General features: G+C 53.2%; 7 protein-coding genes across 7 annotated transcripts; 3 read left to right on the forward strand and 4 right to left on the reverse strand.

The window, feature by feature from the left end:
• Nucleotides 1-24: 24 nt before the first annotated feature.
• Nucleotides 25-5132, reverse strand: CCM_01962 (H/K ATPase alpha subunit, putative; the record flags this gene model as incomplete). The annotated part of the gene is made up of 10 exons (XM_006667116.1): nt 25-643; nt 694-806; nt 858-1346; nt 1405-3227; nt 3287-3360; nt 3414-3585; nt 4001-4441; nt 4496-4702; nt 4756-4846; nt 4917-5132. The coding sequence occupies 10 exons, from the start codon at nt 5130-5132 to the stop codon at nt 25-27; spliced, it is 4245 nt and encodes a 1414-aa protein (XP_006667179.1).
• Nucleotides 5133-6454: 1322 nt separating this feature from the next.
• On the reverse strand, nt 6455-7590 carry CCM_01963 (aquaporin transporter, putative; the record flags this gene model as incomplete). The annotated part of the gene is made up of 2 exons (XM_006667117.1): nt 6455-7248; nt 7332-7590. 2 exons carry the CDS (start codon nt 7588-7590, stop codon nt 6455-6457), a joined length of 1053 nt encoding a protein of 350 aa, XP_006667180.1.
• Nucleotides 7591-9237: 1647 nt separating this feature from the next.
• Nucleotides 9238-10033, forward strand: CCM_01964 (uncharacterized protein; the record flags this gene model as incomplete). Its single annotated transcript, XM_006667118.1, has 2 exons — nt 9238-9508; nt 9573-10033. 2 exons carry the CDS (start codon nt 9238-9240, stop codon nt 10031-10033), a joined length of 732 nt encoding a protein of 243 aa, XP_006667181.1.
• Nucleotides 10034-10428: 395 nt separating this feature from the next.
• Nucleotides 10429-11473, reverse strand: CCM_01965 (uncharacterized protein; the record flags this gene model as incomplete). The annotated part of the gene is made up of 3 exons (XM_006667119.1): nt 10429-10510; nt 10560-10734; nt 10801-11473. 3 exons carry the CDS (start codon nt 11471-11473, stop codon nt 10429-10431), a joined length of 930 nt encoding a protein of 309 aa, XP_006667182.1.
• Nucleotides 11474-12476: 1003 nt separating this feature from the next.
• Nucleotides 12477-13766, forward strand: CCM_01966 (Zinc finger domain-containing protein, MYND-type; the record flags this gene model as incomplete). The annotated part of the gene is made up of 1 exon (XM_006667120.1): nt 12477-13766. The coding sequence occupies one exon, from the start codon at nt 12477-12479 to the stop codon at nt 13764-13766; it is 1290 nt and encodes a 429-aa protein (XP_006667183.1).
• Nucleotides 13767-13997: 231 nt separating this feature from the next.
• Nucleotides 13998-15506, reverse strand: CCM_01967 (uncharacterized protein; the record flags this gene model as incomplete). The annotated part of the gene is made up of 2 exons (XM_006667121.1): nt 13998-14938; nt 15017-15506. The coding sequence occupies 2 exons, from the start codon at nt 15504-15506 to the stop codon at nt 13998-14000; spliced, it is 1431 nt and encodes a 476-aa protein (XP_006667184.1).
• A 1511-nt stretch (nt 15507-17017) lies between these two features.
• Nucleotides 17018-18548, forward strand: CCM_01968 (cell wall glycosyl hydrolase Dfg5, putative; the record flags this gene model as incomplete). The annotated part of the gene is made up of 3 exons (XM_006667122.1): nt 17018-17099; nt 17150-17254; nt 17317-18548. The coding sequence occupies 3 exons, from the start codon at nt 17018-17020 to the stop codon at nt 18546-18548; spliced, it is 1419 nt and encodes a 472-aa protein (XP_006667185.1).
• Nucleotides 18549-18694: the final 146 nt, after the last annotated feature.

Below are 18694 nucleotides of genomic sequence, written 5' to 3' on the forward strand. Positions count from 1 at the left end.
AAAAGACGTAGCGCGGCTCCTCTACTACCAGGCAGCCTTCGCAATAAGGCTGCTCGGGTACTTGCGCACAAAGAATCGTCTCACTTCGTCAATGAAGACAATATAAATGCCAAACGCAAACGGCAGGAACCAATACTCCACCGGCACCGGCGCCGTGACAATGACGCGCTGGATCGCTGGTGGGTAGCACCAAAGGAACGCCATGCTCAGCGCAAACAGGATCGCGGGAAAAAGGTACAAGTTCTGCGTCGCCTTGTTGAACGCTGGCGGGTGCTGGAAAATGCTGAGCCGGCGGCACCGTACCGCCATCAGGTTGAACCACTGCATCACCACCAGGTTGACAAAGTAGATGGATGATGCTTCCGTCAGTCTGGCGTTGTAGTACTCCTCCGTCACGTACGGCGGGATCTTGCCAAACGAGAACCAGAGGTCTTTGAACGCGATACCTTTGCGCTCGAGGTACCAGTACGACATGGCAAACGACGCCAGAGTCTCCGTCATGCCAATGACGCCGTACGCTTGGAAAATGAGCTGCCAGTTCACCAGGCGGTCCTTCTTCACGTTGCGCGGCCGGCGGTGCAGCACGTCGGCCTCGGGCTTTTCGTAAGACAGAACGGTGGCGGCCACGCAATCCGTGAAGCAGCTATTCGCCATGAGTACAATGTCGCCATAAACGGAGAATGTAAAACTAACCAAATGATAATCATGAGAAACGATGACAGAATCTGGGGAAGGCCAAACGCGACATTCGTGATGACAGGCCAGAACTCGGAGAACGAGCCTGCGGGGAGAAGATACGCAATGACCTGAGTTTGTTAGTCAACCGACATTGTAAAACGTGGCATCAAACTGCAAACCTTCTTCAAGTTATCAAACACAACACGGCCATACTGCACCGCAATCACAATGGACGAGAACGAATCCAACAGGACCATGTCGGCCGCCTCCATCGCAATGTCCGAGCCACTGCCGAGAGCGATGCCAACATCAGCTGCCTTGAGTGAAGGCGCGTCATTCACACCGTCGCCAGTCATAGCTACTACATTGTCTTTCTGGAACTCGCGCACGATGCGCAACTTCTGCTCTGGGGTCGTGCGCGCAAACACAATCTCATCGTACTCGGTGAGTGTCTTCCACTGGTGTTCGTTGAGTAGCGTCAGCTCGCCGCCACTAATAACGAGCGCACCGCGCGAACCACCGGTGCTGCTCTTTTCTTCAGAGTCAGTAGAGTCCGAGGCCGGATCAGGGTTACGCTCCAGGTGGCCGGCGTTGTCAACATGCACACAGGTGACGATGCCAGCATCGCGGGCGATAGCAAGAGCCGTAAGGCTAAAGTCGCCGGTAACCTGAAATCAACATAGTTAGTGTACTGAGGGTGATCAGTGCTCATGTAGGAGAGCTTACCATGGCAATTCTGATACCAGCACCACGAAGTGTCAACACTACATCGCGAATCTCCGGCCGGAGAGGATCGACAATAGCAACGAGGCCGACGAGTGTCAGGCCAGACTTGGCAAGCTCAGACATCTCCGCCTCGTAGGCGCCATCCTCGACTGCATTTTTGATGCTACTGCCGGGTACAACTTTCCGCGCAAGAAGCAAGCAACGTTTACCCTGTGACGAGTATACCTGCTTGAGGTGCTCGAACGTGGCCAGAGCGTTTTGATCCATCGGGGCGACTTTGCCATCAGCGGAGAGATATTCAGAGCATCGGCCGATGAGGATGTCAGGCGCGCCTTTGATAGTAAGAAGAATGTCGTTGTCGCCAAACTCGGAAGCAGCAGATGAATGCAGTGTGTATCCCAGGGCCTCCTTGCGGCTGCAGGTAAACGTGCGAATCATGAATTTGTTTTTGCTGTTGAAAGCAAGATCAAAGACCTTTTGCCAGCAACCTCGGAAGTATCCAACGTTGCCATCAGCGATAGACTCAGAGAATCGCAGGATAGCCGTGTCTGTCGCGTCGCCAAAGACGTTGCGCTGGGCCAGGGGAATATCTGCCTGCGAGGCATCGAGCTCAGCAGCATTGCAAATAGCAGCCAGGGCCCCCAGCTGACCAAACGCAGAGCGTACGTCTGAGTCGCCCCCTTTTTCATTGTTTCCCAGTTTCGCCTGGAATTCTTCCACGCTGAGATTGGTGCTACCAATGGCGCAGTCAGTAAGAGACATTTTACCCTGCGTCAAGGTGCCGGTCTTGTCTGAGCAAATGACAGATACGGCACCCAACGTCTCGACAGTCTTGAGGGACTTGCAGAGTACATCGTTCTTCTTCATTAGATTGGCAGTGATGGTGAGACCGGCTGTAATAGCAATGGGAAGACCCTCGGGGATAAATGCAACAGCGACACTGACGCAGCTGACAATGAGGGCACTGACGGAGATGAAATCAGGATGGTCCTTTCGCAGCCAGGCACCCCAGAGGACAAGGACAACAGTGATCATGGTAAGCATGATACCGCAGATGAAGAGGACAAAGTACAATACTTCCCTCTCCAGAGTCGTCATCTGTGTCTTGGGTTCATTGGTTAGGGTGGCGATGCGGCCAAAGACGGTCTTATCGCCAGTGGCAACCACAATACCAGTACTAGTACCAATGATACAGTGAGTTCCTTGAAGCCCAAGGTTGTGCGTCTCGAGGTAGTTCTCATCCGTAAAATTAACGGTGCCCGGCACAGGACGCGACTCGCCCGTTAAAACGGAGCGATCAAACTTGACATCTGAGGATGTTTGGATGAGACGGAGATCTGCCGGGAGCTTGTTGCCTGATTTGATGTAGACAACATCGCCGGGGACTAGCTCTTCGGCGGGAACATGAGCGAGCTTTCCATCGCGCAGCACTTGTGACTGCTCAGGTAGCATATCCTTAATTGACGCCATGACACGGGACGTGGACCAGTCTTGGAACATGTTGAAGCTAGCCTGGAGCAAGAAGACGGCCAAGAGAACAATGGCAAGGGCAAGGTTGGCAAGTGCGGGATTTGGCTCGCCCAGGGGTTTCCAAGACACGAATACGAGGACGCTGCCAACTAAAAGGATGCCACCAAATCCTTTGAAGAAGTAGCCAAAGATTGTCAAGGTTCGGTTCGTCTTGGGTGGGGAGGGAGCGTTGCGACCGTATTCAAGCTGGCGGCGTTTGACTTGCTCGTCCGAGAGACCAGTCTGGGCCGAGGTTCTGAGGCGCGACAAAACCTCGTCGGCAGCGATTGTGTGCCATTCCAAGTCACCAAGATCTGCAGGTTGTTAGTCATGGCAGGAAATAGGTGTGTACGCTGGTGATGCCTGTATTTACCTTTGGCGGTTGCATCAGCGGCCCGGATAGCTTCGGCACGTTCCTTGCCTTTGGACTCTTCAATTCCAAACGAGCTAATCGTGGGCGTTAGGGGCTTCAGAAGTGATATCAGCTCTCTTTTGCTTACACAGTGCGGTAGTGGATTGGAAGAGTCACGGCCGGATCGACCTGCGCTCGCGAAATGCTGCGAATAGCCATCGAATCAGTCGAATTGGTGCGACTGAGACGAGGGCGCGAGTGCGTCCGCTGACGGCCCAGCTCCTCATCATGCCAGCGGATACGCTCCGTGGCAGAGACGTCTGCAGGCTTCTCGGAAGCCATCAGATGCCAAGTCAGAGTGAGGAGTACAAAGAGGTAATCGAACCGACGGACGCGGTGGCAGGAGAACAACAGAGCTCAGGAGGTTGAAACGGTCAGAACGGCGCAGAAGTAATACGAAAGGGTGTATATAGTGCTCTGGAATGGTGTGAGAGACATGCAGTCTTTATATTCTACGGGTGGAATAGAAAACAAGGGTCATCAGGGCGTCGCCGAGAGGAGCCCTTCGATGGAGGCAGGAGAGAGCTAACTAACACGGGACAAGCCGAGGATACAACAAAATATTTTGTCACGGCAGAGTAGCCATTTGTCCGTCAGATGAGCTGAAAGAAACAGTAAACCTAGACGACGCGGTCATTGTCTGGTGGGTGTGTGTGGCTGTGGTGTTTCGTTCACGGTATGGGGTGCTCAGCAACGCGACGGACAACAGACGCCAGGCTGGCGGCGACGTTTCCAGTTTGGGCATCGCGGCTAGCTTCACACCAGCGTGTACAGACGACCCAAAGACGGCAGTGCGACAGCATAACTCTAGAAGGAAGGACTCGAGGAAAAATTGCCTCACCCCCCCATCAGCGCGAGACGGGTTCGTTGGCCGACGGATCAGTGACGCCGAGGCCAAAAAGGCAAAAAAAAAGCCACGAGAGGATAAAAAGGGCGGAGTATTTCGATCGGCAAGTGGAGGGGGGCTTTTGTCCCAGGATAACAGAGGCCAAGTATTGGGAACGAACTGATGGCACAGGCTGGGTATGAGCGATATACCAGCCAGAGACAGGGCTGATGTCGGGGCTGGACAAGCTTTTGAGCGCAGCTCTCTCGCGGGGGACCATGTAGCCTGCTCTGCTTGATTAAGCAGGCAACCAAATTATATATCTCGTCGGGTCTACTAATTACGGTGCTCTGGATTGACCAGGGGTGCTGTGGTGGCAACTTGTAAGCCACATGGCGACGTCAGCGGCCGCCCCGGAGCGCAGTCCCTAGCCTGTTTTTTTTCTCGTCCATGCTGGCTCGGGCCCTCTTCCGACCGATGATAAACGGGAGGGATCCATTTTTCCAGGTTCGTCTTAATGAGAAACATGCGCGCTGTCGTTGGCTGGCTGGCTGAAGAAGCCCGAGTGAGGGCCGGATGTGGGAGTGGGCGTGTGCTTCCTTGCCGGAAGGAGTGTAAACAAAGACGTTGGAATGGGTTGTCCTCCTGCAGAGCATGTCTTGCTTTGCATGCCTAGCTGATCCGTACAGCAGCGACTATATAATAACCTACATGGACTGAAGATAGAAAGCCGGGCAGGTTACTGGTCCGATAACGTGAACAGACCGTATCGGTTTGAAGCTGGTTCATAGCCTCCAGCTGTTGCTTGACGGGAAACTGGACTGCGTCCCTGGTGGCGGCCACACACAAAAAGCATATGACGTCGGTGCATCTTCCGTTCAATAGAGCGAAGACAACCAAGCTGCCGTAGACTGGGCTTCTCCTGGGGTGCGGCGCCCGCGGATCGCAGCACCATTGATTGACAGGGAACCGCTTCCTCATCAGTGATAGGCCAACATGCGGCTTACAGCCCAGCTAGAGGCCTCCTTCACAAACAAGTCGGACCTGCAAGCCGCCTTGGGGGAGCGCCACGGCGCTTTTATAATTCCCCGGCTTAGAATCTAGGGAGTGTCCCCCATCTCTTTATTAAGCTGGGTTGCTCTTGCGTGTCCAATGCCAGCAACGAGCATCAGAGTGATGCTAGTAGCAGTGATAGGTGCAAAATGTGTATAAATTGGAGCGCGAAAGAATATTAGAAAATTGCGTGGACTTAGAGCGATGCATTATACCATGCCAAGGTGATGGTAACTGTCATGGCGGCTCGTGGTATTATTCATCTGTCACTCGGCACCACCTCTAGCCAACCTCTAGTCCAAGGTCACCAGCCAGTCATAACTAACGGAAACCATTTATTGGAATTTCCGTCTCTGCTCTGCAGTCCACCACCAGCTCCGGCGAGTTGGCTGAAAAGTCGAGCGGCTTGCCCGCTGCCGGTGCGGCCCAGTCCATTACAATCCACCCGACCAGCTTGGTGTAGAGTGTTGGGCTAGAGATTTTTCGGTCGCTCGCGTCTTCAGCCCTAAACGCTAGGGATTACGGAAAATTTGCTTTGATCTCTTCTTGCCCAGTGCGGAGCTCACTACAAAGTGACATGTTCAGCTCGTTGTCTGCAAGCCATCATGGGGCAAGCCTCACTTACAGAAGTTCTCGTCGGTCAGTCCTCCCTCGGCTTGCAGGTGGAAAACCTGTATCGAGTCTCCAATGTATATAATGTGAGCTCGGGCGCGGCTCAGAGCAAAGTATATGCATTCTTTCGGATTACTTCTACCTTTATAGTGCGAGTAGATTGGCAGTTTGTGATTATAAGCTACCTTCCGCCTGCAACCCTTACATGCCTCCGTCCATTGCGGCGGCGGGGAGCAGTTTTCATGTCCAGGAGAGCCGCATATGACGACAAACTTCAGGCATTTAAATTACAGGATACCAATCTTCATCGAGGTGGGTAATATTTGAGCACAATTTTTACCCAGGCAGTTAGGGTTGCGAGATGCCTTACATATCCGGCGCTCGGTGCTCGGCTTCTAATTCGGCGTTGGAGCCAGCCTCGCCCGTTCATGTGTTAAAGGAACGGCCCTTGCGGGCGTTCTTTCTATCATTACTTTTTCTAGATTTCCTTTTTCTATGTATGACGTTTCCTCTTTTCATTTCCCTCTGCGGAGAGGAAGCAATGTGGAGGTATTCGCCAGCTACCTCCACGCCTGTAGGTTAGCTGATTGTTACTCCATCGTCATCTTGAACCTCTCAACTTCATAGACTTAATAGACTTACTTTAGGATAGGTAGGACGAGAAACACTGTCGGGCTACTGCACCCTACCTTTCCACGGCGGCGCCAGATGGTAAAAGCCAGCGTGAATCGCGCAAGCTGTGATGTCGGCCACCCTGTATAGGTCAGCCAGCGTTGGTACGCAGATGCCATCATGGGGGGTGTATACCAATGTATCCAATGGAAGCCAGGGAAATGGCTACCAACGTATGCACCAAAGCAGCGCGCCGGATTCAAGCCAGCGCCGCCATAGCCGTACCGTGCAAATCCTGTCCCAAACGTCAAGCCTGCCACCGACAAGCCAACCAGGAACGGCCCCAGCGTAGGTCCAACCGTCTCTCGCTGCCTCGGATCCAGGCCGGTGCCGAACGCAAAGAAGAGCATGATGAGGCATGCCATGAACTCGATGGCGAACGCGTCTTGGACCGGCACAATGTCGCTGAACAGCCAGCATCCGCCCGTCTTGAACTCGCGGCTTCCGCGGGCGACGCGGGCCAGCAGGCCGCCGACGGCGGCACCGCCGGTCTGAAACCCCACGTACAGAACGGCACGCGGGAGCGAGCAGAGGCGCGCAAACAGCGTGGCGATGGTGATGGCCGGGTTCAGGTGCGCGCCCGTGACGCCGCCGAAACAAAAGATGAACAGGCTGATGTAGAAGAAATTCAAGACGCCGCCAACCAGAGGCCCGACGAAAGTGGCATTGTTAAAGACGCCCCAGCGTTCGGTTGGCGCAGACGGCAACACCAGGGGCGAGCCGTTGGCGAACACTGTCACCCAAACCAACATCAGTGACCCTGTAGTTTCGTTCATCACCGGCATTAGCAGTCTTTTATTTTTTCTTCTTATTTTTTTTCTTTTCTGCAGCCAGCCGACTCACCGACACCTTCAATCACAGCTGCCTTCCATAGACCAAGCGTGAGAAATGGCCGAAGTGCGAATTGGTCAGACAGGCTCATCAACGGAGCCGCATCCGGCAATGCTTTCAGCAACTCCTCGTTGGCCGTGTCGCGCGACAAGCATCCGGTGCCGCTACCGCCCAATCTGCCAATAAATGGCGAGATGTCGACCTGGGTAGCGCCGGGGCGTGCATCGCCCTCCAAGTCGCGCGCCTGAGAGGGATGACTGGTAGCCTTCATGTTGCGTGTTGAATTTTGTGCAAGGCAGATATTGAGAGGCAAGAGAGCTGGACGAAACACTTAGATCAGGTTGGACGCTTCTGTCAACCGGATCACGCGGGTTTTTTTTGGCTAACCATGATGAGGCCAACTAAAAAGGCCAGGATCAGCACGCCTAACAAGGACAGCGACTCAGTAACATGATTGATCATAATTTGTAATAATTTGTAAAACTTATATAACTCGCCCTCTTCTACCAAGTTGAAGAGGGGGGGATGCATCAAAGTTAACGAAATCATCATCAATACCAAAATGCAAGCGACGAGATGGTGATATTTATCCTGAAAATGGTCCTGGTGGTGGAAGTTGCCCGTCACAGGCGGCCAGGGTTTATCTACAGCCGAGCTCGTTAGTTCGGATGGGCTAGGGCCACTTTGAGACCTATCTGCCAAAGTATGGTAATATAGACTAATTTTATAATTAAGAGTACCGTATTAAAGGTAGTTGTGATGGAACTGGCGAACATCAGATAGGAAAGAGCATGCAAACAAGCATCTTTACATCACCTCACAAGGTCAAACATGTCCTTGTAAATCTCATCAACTCACAACCAACAAAACATCAGCGACACGCGGGACCCCGGCCATTGAATATTGGCGCAATGCCAACAGATAAATCCCGCTAATGGCGCATCTCAAATCACGCCAGCGACGAGTGTACTGAAAAAAAAATCGTGGAGATCCATCACTTGTTAAACTTGTGAAGCAGCTGGTATTACCTAGTAGCGGCTGTGTGCTGGTAAAACAATGACCTCGTATTATCAATGCAAATGCATTCAGGGTATTACAAGTCATTGCCAAGGCAAAGTGTCTCAGAAGCATGCAGATAGTCCCAAGGTCATCAGTGCCCAGGCTGTAATAACAGATCCGCGGGGAAGAAATTGCCCATTCCAAAGGAGAAGGGCGTCCAAGAAAAGCAGCTGCCTCGCGTACTATGCTGATCGATTCAACCTTTGATACATGAAGCAGGTGATATGGTTCCTTACTTTAAGGCTGTACTAGTTTGACATGCAGGTAATAAACGTGATATGCACCGGCTCTAGGTGGCCTCGCTGCAATCACAGCTGAGCCCTATTCGTACAGTGCCCTCAGCCTTGTCGAGCAACGGCCAGGGCCTTCTCCCGATACGGTTTCTGCGCAAGCGGGGATTGGCTCGTTATAATATCATTCTTATTAGATAGCACTGCGATCATCTCAAAGACTCGGATCCCACACATTGCTTCACTAAAATGCCGGGTTTCCCAGAGGTGATGCAGTGCGACCACGGGCCAGCTCATTCTCCTTCGGCGATTTCCTATTACGATCATGACCAGAACGCCTAATATTAGTTACGGGGTGCGAAATGAAACGGCAAGTGGGCGGACGAGCAGATAGTTGACTGGCTCAGAGCCCTGGACTGACCAGTCTAGAGGCTGACTGCAGCCCACACGCCGCCTTCTGGGCTTGTTCGTTGACTGGGCGTTTTTATCCAGAGACAAAGGGACTTGTTTCCGTCGGCGGGCTCCTTTTATTTCTTCTCCTACCAGCAAAAGCCCCAAGACTTGAATTTTCGTCTGGTGCCTCGCGCCATCTTGTCTACAGCATCATTCTCCGGCCCCGGTTTCCAAAGATGCCGCCTTTCGCATGGCAGACGACGCTGCTGGCGCTAGTCCTGGCCACGACGGCCCGGGCCGCCTGCTACAAGCCCGACGGCACAGAGGACGGCGAGATGAAGCCCTGCGACCCGACCGCAAAGATCAGCACCTGCTGCCGACCGACCGACTTTTGCCTGTCCAACGGGCTGTGCCTCGGCGGCGGCGGCAACAACGGCTTCTCGCAGCAGGGGTGCACGGCGCAGAAATGGGACTTTCCCTGCCAGTCGTACTGCTCCGACAACATTGGTACGTGAAAGAGTTTGAATGATGCGCAGAACTATACCGGACCCCATGGCTTACATCAACGCAGCGCGCTTCAGCGACGGCTTCCACTACCTGTCGCAGTGCAGCGGCTTCGACAGCACCGCCAGCAACCTGTTTTGCTGCGGCGGCGACTACTCGTGCTGCAACAGGACCGACACCTTTGTGCGCGGCATCAAAAAGTTCACCGCCATGTCGCGCGCCGGCGCCGGCCCGACCTCGTCCGCGGCAGGCGGCACCGTCACCGTCACCGTCACGCCGACCGCGACCTCCCCGGGCGAGGGCGGCAACAACACCAAGACGGACAACTCAAAGATCGTCGCCGTCGGCGCCGGTGTCGGAGCGTCTCTCGGGATAGCCCTGCTCGCCGCCATTGGCGCGCTCGTGTGGCAAATACGGAAGCAGAAGAAATACATGGCGGTGAATGCCGCGGCGCCGCAGCAGCATGTATACTCGGGTCAGCCCAAATTTGAGCCGCCACAGCAGCACCCTGCAGAACTAGCAACGTAATGATACGCGGGAGGAAAGAAACGGATGGGTACAACTCAAATATAATTGATATCAGTCCTGCTCTTGGCTTTGTACAGTGACCTACTAGAGTGGTGGTATCCTTTTCTACTTGTGTATCGGAAAATTTCGACGCGACTGCTTTCGCACTTGTACCAACAAATCATCTCAATTGTCTACTAATAAATTAGTTATTAATAGGATGTAGGAGCAAGGAGCAGGGCTTCTGCTACGGATAGCATGCGAACAATGGCCGGCTGGTTGTCACGCATGTCATGGATCCTGAGCAGCCCAAATATATTCATCAGATCAAAACAAAAAAGCTATTTAATTCGCAATTTTACCATGTAGTATATAGTAACGTGACGCCAAAAAAGTTTCCACAGACCCAATCGTATTTAAATTCGACCGCCGCGAGCGTATATTGCAACCAGAACACTGAACTGCCTCAACCGGATATCTTTTTGCACTCTCTTCGTACTTTTTAATCATAGAGCATATAGAGAATGCGCTAAGTCCATGGAACGACCCGCCGGGGCGAGGATATAGAGCCGCAGAACACAACTGTTTCTGCAGTGCGCCAAGATGCACCACGTCACAGATGAATGAACAAGATAGTTTACCGTCTGACAAGTCGTTCTTAAACTGGTAAATGCTGTTTAAAAGCGTGTTGATGATTGCTTCTCGGCCTTTGTCGATCACAGCTAGAGAAGAGGTAAGTACTCAAGAAAACAGCATTTGAAAGTCACACAAAAGAAAAATGAGCTTACAGATGACATTCTGCGAGATCGGGAGGTCCAGGGCATCAAACGGCCCTGTACCTTCTTCCACAAGGATCGTGATAGCTCTTTTCAAGATGGTTTGAACCTTAAACACGGAAGCAATAAGAAGCCACAACATTAAGGTCCGTCCGAACTTCAAGTCACGAATCACCGTGATGGTAATCGGCTCCGTGATCCAAGATTGAACCGCAAAGCGCATGGCCTCGTGGCATTGAAAGTAGTCCACAATGACGGCCACTTCAGCTAGCGTTTCCATCTCAAGCTTGTCTGGCACTTGTGTGGTTCGGAAGTGTATCAGATTGAGGACGTGACTTAACGCCTGAGGATCAAAGTCTTCTAGATGTTTATGCCGCAAGCCGTCAGTTTGGACCTCCGGTTGCTTCCAAGGGCCATCCGGATCAAGATCTTTTTCGAAAAGGCGCGATGCGTGGCGGAGGATATGAGAAGAAACCAAAAAAGTGTATTCCGGCTGAATTGTCTTGGTGTCTTTGGCGGAACTCTTCTCGTCAGTTTCTTCTGCGGCTTGTTTTGCTGCTCCGGGATCTGTTTTGGTTTCGCTTTCCTTTTTATCCTGCCACAGGGCGAATGGCTCTGTAGGGGGTGTCAGAACGATCAGGAGATCCCCGGATTCGTGGATCTGTCTATAATAGCGCTCGCTCATATTGTGTGAATATTCGTTACGTTCTGCTCACTGTTTGAAAAGACGGAGACGGTGATGATTTGAACTGCGTTGCAATGTGGGGGGGTTCAGGAATCCTAGTACTTATTTAGGGTCGGTCGGGATAATGACACATGAGAATACACGTGCCATACTGCTGGATCTCACCGTAGCCCCGCGACCCCGTTTCCGTAACCTTCCAACTTGACTTCTTCATAATTCGCCCAACCATAGATATAAACGCCCAAAAAAATAAGACAGGGTCAATCACTGTCTATCTTTCCTTGAAAAAATCCCGCGGGTTCTCAATTGCAACTGCGGCAAAGCAATTGAAGCTATGATGTGCCATGATCGTGGCCTGGTGGCTACAGTGGCCTCGTGGTTAACCCTACTGTGCATACAGTGGGGGTGTGGCACGGGTAACTAGCCCGGATTGTGACCCGTGGATAGCTGAATGCCAATAAATGATAAGCATCAAAGAGAAGGCGGCGAGATAGTCGAGTCCTTGACGTTAATTCACCTCAGAGCTGTTTACCACGGATCCAGGCTGTGCCGTTGAGAAGCAGCAAGCACCAATCGTTTCAAGCAGTCTCCAATAACTAATGAAGGCGAAGCCCTTCGAAGCCAGTGCTCAGTTCCATCCTCGAGTGTAGGCATTTCCGGCGCTGATTCAAAAGAGGTCTCATGGTTGTGTTGGCGAGGCCAAGAGGACTGAGAATATATTCACGGATATACCGGTGAGCAGGCTTCCCGGCGAGCTTTTAATTATGTTTCCGTAGTATACAGTGACATTTGGGATCATTGCGCCTCGCTGAGTGTTTGAAGAGACGTGAATAATCAGTTTTTTGGGCGCTGTGAGAAGAAGCACATGGTGGTTGCTTCACTGTGGCGTCAACGGACAAGTGACAAGTGGCTGTGGGTGGCGGAGTATCATGGCTCCGAGTGCCGGCCCTTCCTCTTCCCATCATTCAACCAAACACGCGCATTGCACCTCATCAAAATCAGTATGGAGACTACTGCGAGAACCTACAAGGGCATCATTGGTCCCCTTGAAAACCGATGCTCCCATTGTCAAGCGCGGGCTGCCAAGCTCCTCCGATGCGTTGGCTGCTCCGCTGTTCGGTACTGCAACCGTGAGCACCAGACCGCCCACTGGCCGCACCACAAGCCCCTCTGCGTCCAGATCAAGCAGGCACGCGCCCAGCTAGCCGAGGAAGAGCAGCGTTTGCGGCAGGCGCCCGCGGACTTTTGGACGCCCGCCAATGTATTCGAGACGCAGGTCGGCCACTTCTGGGGTCTCGTCGGCACCCGCGACTACATGCGCGCGCGCTTCCTGCTCGCCGGCGACCTCCTCCCCAATGTAGGCACGCTCTGCAGCATCAAAGAGGCGCTCAAGCACCTTCGGGATATGCTGCGCCTGTGCCGCGGCGACAACATGGGCGTGAGGAACATGGTGCCCGCCATGATGCTGCGCCTGGATCGGGACCAGGAGTGCTACGACTTTGCAAAGTGGTGGGCTACCTGCGACCCCGATGGCCGCTACGACTGGGGAGACATGAGCCTGCCGTATCTCAGCACTCGCAATGCCGATGTTTTCGAGCGGCCTGATTTTTTCAGCAGCTATCCTTCAATCAATGGCGTCTCTGCTATTCTGCTGTTGAAGCTGAAGCTTCTCGTCGACATTCGCAATATACGAGTTGCCCGAAAGATCTTTGCCCAACGCTCGACTCCCCTTGATATATGTCGACTGATTGAGCGCGAGCTGATTCGCAGCCCGCTCTCCAAACGATTCCTAGAGGATTCCTCCCAGACCCTCATCCAGCTCGAATGCAAGCTCATACGACACGCTCGCGAACTCGGCGCCACGCTCATCAAGGCGAATGAGCACTACGTGCCTGCTCTATTGGAGCCGGACGGAGCCCTATCTCACACGCCTGCTGCATACTCGCCAGGGTCCTGGGAAGAAATGGCTCTGAGTCTGCGCTACTGTTATGCCGCATGGTGGGAGACGGCAGGCGTGCTGGAACTACTGCGGGATGCGCAAGCTTGCGCGGCGGCGGAGTTGCAGGACGAGTTTCAACACCTGGTTCTGTATGACACTGATCCGTACCGTACTGCTGAGGACGGTCTTGAAGAACTGAGCATCTATCGGATCTGGGTCTCCCTGGACCACGCAGTGGAAAACGCTTCCTACCTGGGGCCATGGTCGGATCGACCCTCTGAACGATACAGGAGAATTGAGTGGATTGGCGATGACAGCGATGATGAGCTTGACAGCGATGATGAATATTCCTAGATGTTGAAGTCGCCAGACATGTTATCCGAATGGGAACCTTTTTATAAGTCTTCGTGGTTCTTCCACTGTAGTCAGTCCACTGTAGTCAGTCTTTCATACAATATTACCATCCATTCAAAGAAGTACCCAGGATCGTTATAAGTGTGTAATTTTGCCACCCCCACCTTTATGAACGGGTTCTTCTTCAATAACCTATGCGAATATTATCTTGACAGATTTGACGAGGTGCTATTAGAAGCCCATTTCATCATCTTCCATTAGCACCTCGGCCATGCGGCTACGAACCTCGTCCGGGCTCCAGCTATCCAACTGTCTAGTGACGCTATCACTCATCTTCTTCTCCACAAACGCGTCCATAGCCAGCCTGTCTTTACGACTGAGCATGTTTATGCGTGACTTCCAGGACGGGTCGTCCGGGGATACTTGCTGCCGCTCCCCGAAGAACCTCGCATCCAGGTACTTCCAGTAGATGGCGTCAAACGCCCAGCTCTTTCTTGCCGCGTAGCTGAGCCAGAAACGGCCTGTAGTCCAGCTCTCGCGCATGTATTCGTGGAGCTTGAATGGCAACGCAGTCGATGTTGATTCAGCCGATTCCATGCACGAGAGCCACACCCCCAATCCCCGTTCATAATGCTCCGCCCAATCCGCTATCCCAGCAGGCCACATCTCTGGCATTTCCAGTAGCAGCCACCATGGCGGATCGAGAATGAACTGCGTCGGCGCTGCATACGTAAATTCCCAGTCAATAACAGCGACGACGTCCTTGTCTCCGTTGACGAGAAAGTTGTTTGGCCGCAAGTCGTCACACCACAGCCGGAAACGGCCCGTCATATCCGGTGCTGGGCAAGAGGCTTTCATCTTGGCTGCCTGGGCGGACCAATTGTCCTCGGCAAACCCAAAACTCGAAAGCTTCTCCTCCCGGGCCAACTGGCGGAACAAATATCTCGAGATATATTTATTTCTGCAATCATCTTCCGACGTTACTAGATCGTTGTGTTGAAATACCAACTGAGCTAGGTGCATATTCGCTAATGCGTTGTACCACTCATGTGCCGATGTGTATGTAGTTGTTGGTGATGGTAACACATCTCGGGGTATGTTTGCTAGTTGTATCATGTTGCTCATGTTCTGCGTGATTGGCCTTCCTTGCACCGAAATATGACCGTTGCTTTCTGTATTTAGAGATCCGATTCGACTGAACTCTGGTTGATAAAGTTGCAAAATGCACTTGGCCAACTTTAAATACATACTATGCAGCATGTCTTCGCTGAGGTCCTCACTCAGCACCGGTACTTCATTGGTATCGTGCCTCGGCCTTGACAGGACATCCGACATGTCTCCTTCGTTTGCAATGTATTGCAACATCAAAAGCGGGCCAATCGTGGATTCGGTCTCGTATTGGAAGAGCTTTGGGACGGGTAATTGAGTTCTCTGTTGAAGCAGCAGCGCAGTTGCCGCCTCTTGGAGCGTCTTCTCCTTAGGGAACTGGCACTGGCTGGGACAGGGCACACGGACTAGGACATCGCTGGGTAATCCATCAACGCGTACTCTATATAGCATGTTGTAACCTCCTAATCGGCAAGGAGGCACCAATATCGCTTCTTTCCCGAACTGCTCTGAGACCACTGACACAATGTCAGCACAGAATGAGCGGCGCATGAGTTGACTTTGCGCATTTTCCAGCGCATCATCGTTCAGGTCCCAAGCAAGATTGTCATAGTTTTCACGTTCTTGGTTCATTTTTTTTTTCGGTTAAGACAGTAGCAATAGACAAGACAAGAAGAGAGGCGCTGGTGGCACGCCGTAGTTGTCTGATGCGTGGTACGATGTGCGTTGCTTCTTGGAAGTAGAACAGGCATCAGAACAGGCATCAGAAAGGTGGGGCGTGGAACGAGTGACAGTCGGCAAGTTGATGTGCCGAATCAGAACAATGTATTTATTGCTTCTCAGATTTTGGAATGGCAGACACTTTCCCGCACGAAGTGAGCATGTTGCGCAGTCTTGGTCGATGGCGCTCGCATTATAAACTGCATGTGTGGCAGCATTTCCGTTTCTTTTGCGGAGGGTGGCCTAGCGCTTTCGGCAAGATGGTGGGATGGGCGAGTCTAGGGGCTATGAAGAGGCGGCCATCTTGAATCTGAGGCGGAACCTGTTCGTTTTTCGCCCAGAGGAGCGTTTGACGATGGACCAGGTACTGATGATGATGTCGGTGCGGATGGCAAAATTGGAAGGGTCCGATTACAAGCGCTCACAGGCTGTCAGCATTTGTGGCCAGTGAATGCTTAGTAACCCGCGAATTACACCACCGTGGACGTGTCACAACCATATTCGACTCCGAAGCGACATGCCAGATGAAAGGTGTCACTTGGCAAATCCAGTGACGTAAGCGGAGCAAACGGATCACCATCTTTGCAAACACAGCCAAAGTCTTGCAGTGCTGTGTCGGCCCTTCCAGCGGCACTTGTTATGAGGCGGGATAATTATCCAACAGTTGGTAGAAAGGCCTTGCCTATAACTTGTACTAGTTGTATAGAATATTAGAGCATCTCAACTTATAAATGATAGGGCGAATTATGTAAATAAGGTTTCTACGCATACATTTAAGTAGTGGGGTAATGTAGAAGGCTTGCCACTAGCAAACGGATGCGAATAAGGTTGAGGAGATCATACACGCCGTTACCGATAGGCTGATTCATAATACCTGTAGCTTCTAGTTATGAAGACAAGATCCTCCTCTCAAGATCCGAGTTGATGGTTTTTTTATTCATTTCCCTTGCCCCTCTTCGCCCCTCCTCGCCCCTCCATTCTCGTATTCTGTCACACGCGTCGGGTGGCGCAGCGAGATCCATGCCCAGGCTACTAGACTGTCGACTATCACCAGTGCGGCCATATTCGACCAGTCTTGGCATTGACGGTCGTCTATTTTTATCATTCTTCACCTTGAGGGGCTACCGCAAATTTGACAGCTAGGAGGGCTGCGCCATCTCAATGTCGTGTGATGGCAAATGAGCCCAAATGCCCACCACAGCCTATAGGCAGCAGCAGCCATCATTCATCCCATCCATCGCCGGTGCATCCGATTTTCTATGCTGCTCCAGCATCAGTTCGTTTGCTTTCGTCGTCGATTTCTTTCTTTTCCTTTCTTCCTTTCGGTAAATAATTCTTTCCAAATCGAGCCAGGCGACCATTTTTCCTAGACGCTTCTCTCAACCCCCAATGTGCCCGGCTGCGCCGGACGACGTACGCATAGAATGAGGGGCTTGGCAGTCAGTCTCGTGTCTCTGCTGCTGGCAGCACCGAGCAACGCCTTGGAGATTGATCTCAGCAGTAAAGGTACAAGTGTTTTTGTCAGGCTTCGATCTCGCCCACTAACCATACCCCAGCATCCATCAAAGATACCGCCAGCACCATCGCATACGGTCTCGTCAAATACTACAATGGAAATCTCACGGGCGGCATCCCCGGTCTATTACCGGGTCCATACTACTGTACGCATCGCAAACCAACTCATCCCCCCCTCGCGATTCTTCTAACAGCTCTCCCTTCACAGGGTGGGAGGCGGGCGGCATGTTTGGCCATCTCATCGACTACTGGTACTACACGGGCGACACGACATACAACGAAATCGTCATGCAGGGCATGATGCACCAGATCAACGCGCCCACCGGCGACTTCCTCCCGCGCAACCAATCCAACGCCATGGGCAACGACGACCAGGGCTTCTGGGCCATGACCACCATGATGGCCGCCGAGGCCGCCTTCCCGAACCCGCCGTCCGACACCCCGCAGTGGCTCGCCGGCGGGCAGGCCGTCTTCAACGAGTACGTGGTGCGCTGGAACGAGGAGAACGGGCTGTGCGGCGGCGGCCTGCGCTGGCAGGTCTATAGCTTCCTGAAGGGCTACGACTACAAGAACAGCATCGCCAACGGCTGCTTCTTCAACGTCGCCGCCCGCCTCGCCCGCTTCACCCGCAACGACACGTACGCCGAGTGGGCAGCCAAGATCTACGCCTGGGAGGCCGGCATCGGCCTCATCGGCACCAACTACGAGGTCTACGACGGCTACAACGTCATTGACGCCACGCAGACCTGCGACCGCCTGCACGACGTCCAGTTCAGCTACAACGCCGGCATCTGGCTTGCCGGCGCCGCCGCCATGTACGACTACACCAAGCAGGATATCTGGAAGACGCACGTCGACGGGCTCCTCAATTTCACCACCCGCATGTTCGTCTCCCACAACGGCAGCCACCTCTGGGAGCCCCCGTGCGAGACCCAGCCCCGCGGCTGCGACCAGAACCAGGTCAGCTTCAAGGGCTACCTGCTGCGCTGTCTGGCCTACACGTCCAAGATGGCGCCCTGGACCGCCGACGGCATCCGCGCGCTGATCCAGCAGGCCGCCAGGGACGCCGCCGCCGCCTGCACCGGGCCAGTCGGCGGCACCGGGCCAGTCGGCGGCACGTTTCAGGGCATCGACGGCACCGCCTGCGGCTTCTCCTGGCTCGAGCCCAAGTACGACGGGCTGGCCGGCGTCGGGCCCCAGATGAATGCCCTCGCCGCCGTCTTTTATAACTTGCTCGAAGACGCCAAGCCCCCCGCGACGGGCGAGGATCGCGGCACCTCAAAGGGCAATCCAAACGCCGGAAGTACCGCCGCCCAGCCGCTGCCGCAGCCGAGAGCCATTGTCACGTCAGATAGGGCCGGCGCAGCGATTCTAACTATGTTGTGCACTGTAGGGATCGTAGGGGGCAGCTTTTTCCTCATGAGCGATCTTTATGATTGATCTTCTTCATCTTGTCATTCTATTTGTTTCTTCTTTGTGTATACTACCAACCCAGCTCTTTGGGCCTTTTCTCTCTTGTTTCACCACAGCCTCGTTTCAATTTAGCCGAGGGAGGCATTTATCGGCTTTTGCACATGATACATGCG

Source organism: Cordyceps militaris (assembly GCF_000225605.1).
Source record: "Cordyceps militaris CM01 unplaced genomic scaffold CCM_S00002, whole genome shotgun sequence".
In the NCBI taxonomy this organism is placed as follows: domain Eukaryota; kingdom Fungi; phylum Ascomycota; class Sordariomycetes; order Hypocreales; family Cordycipitaceae; genus Cordyceps; species Cordyceps militaris.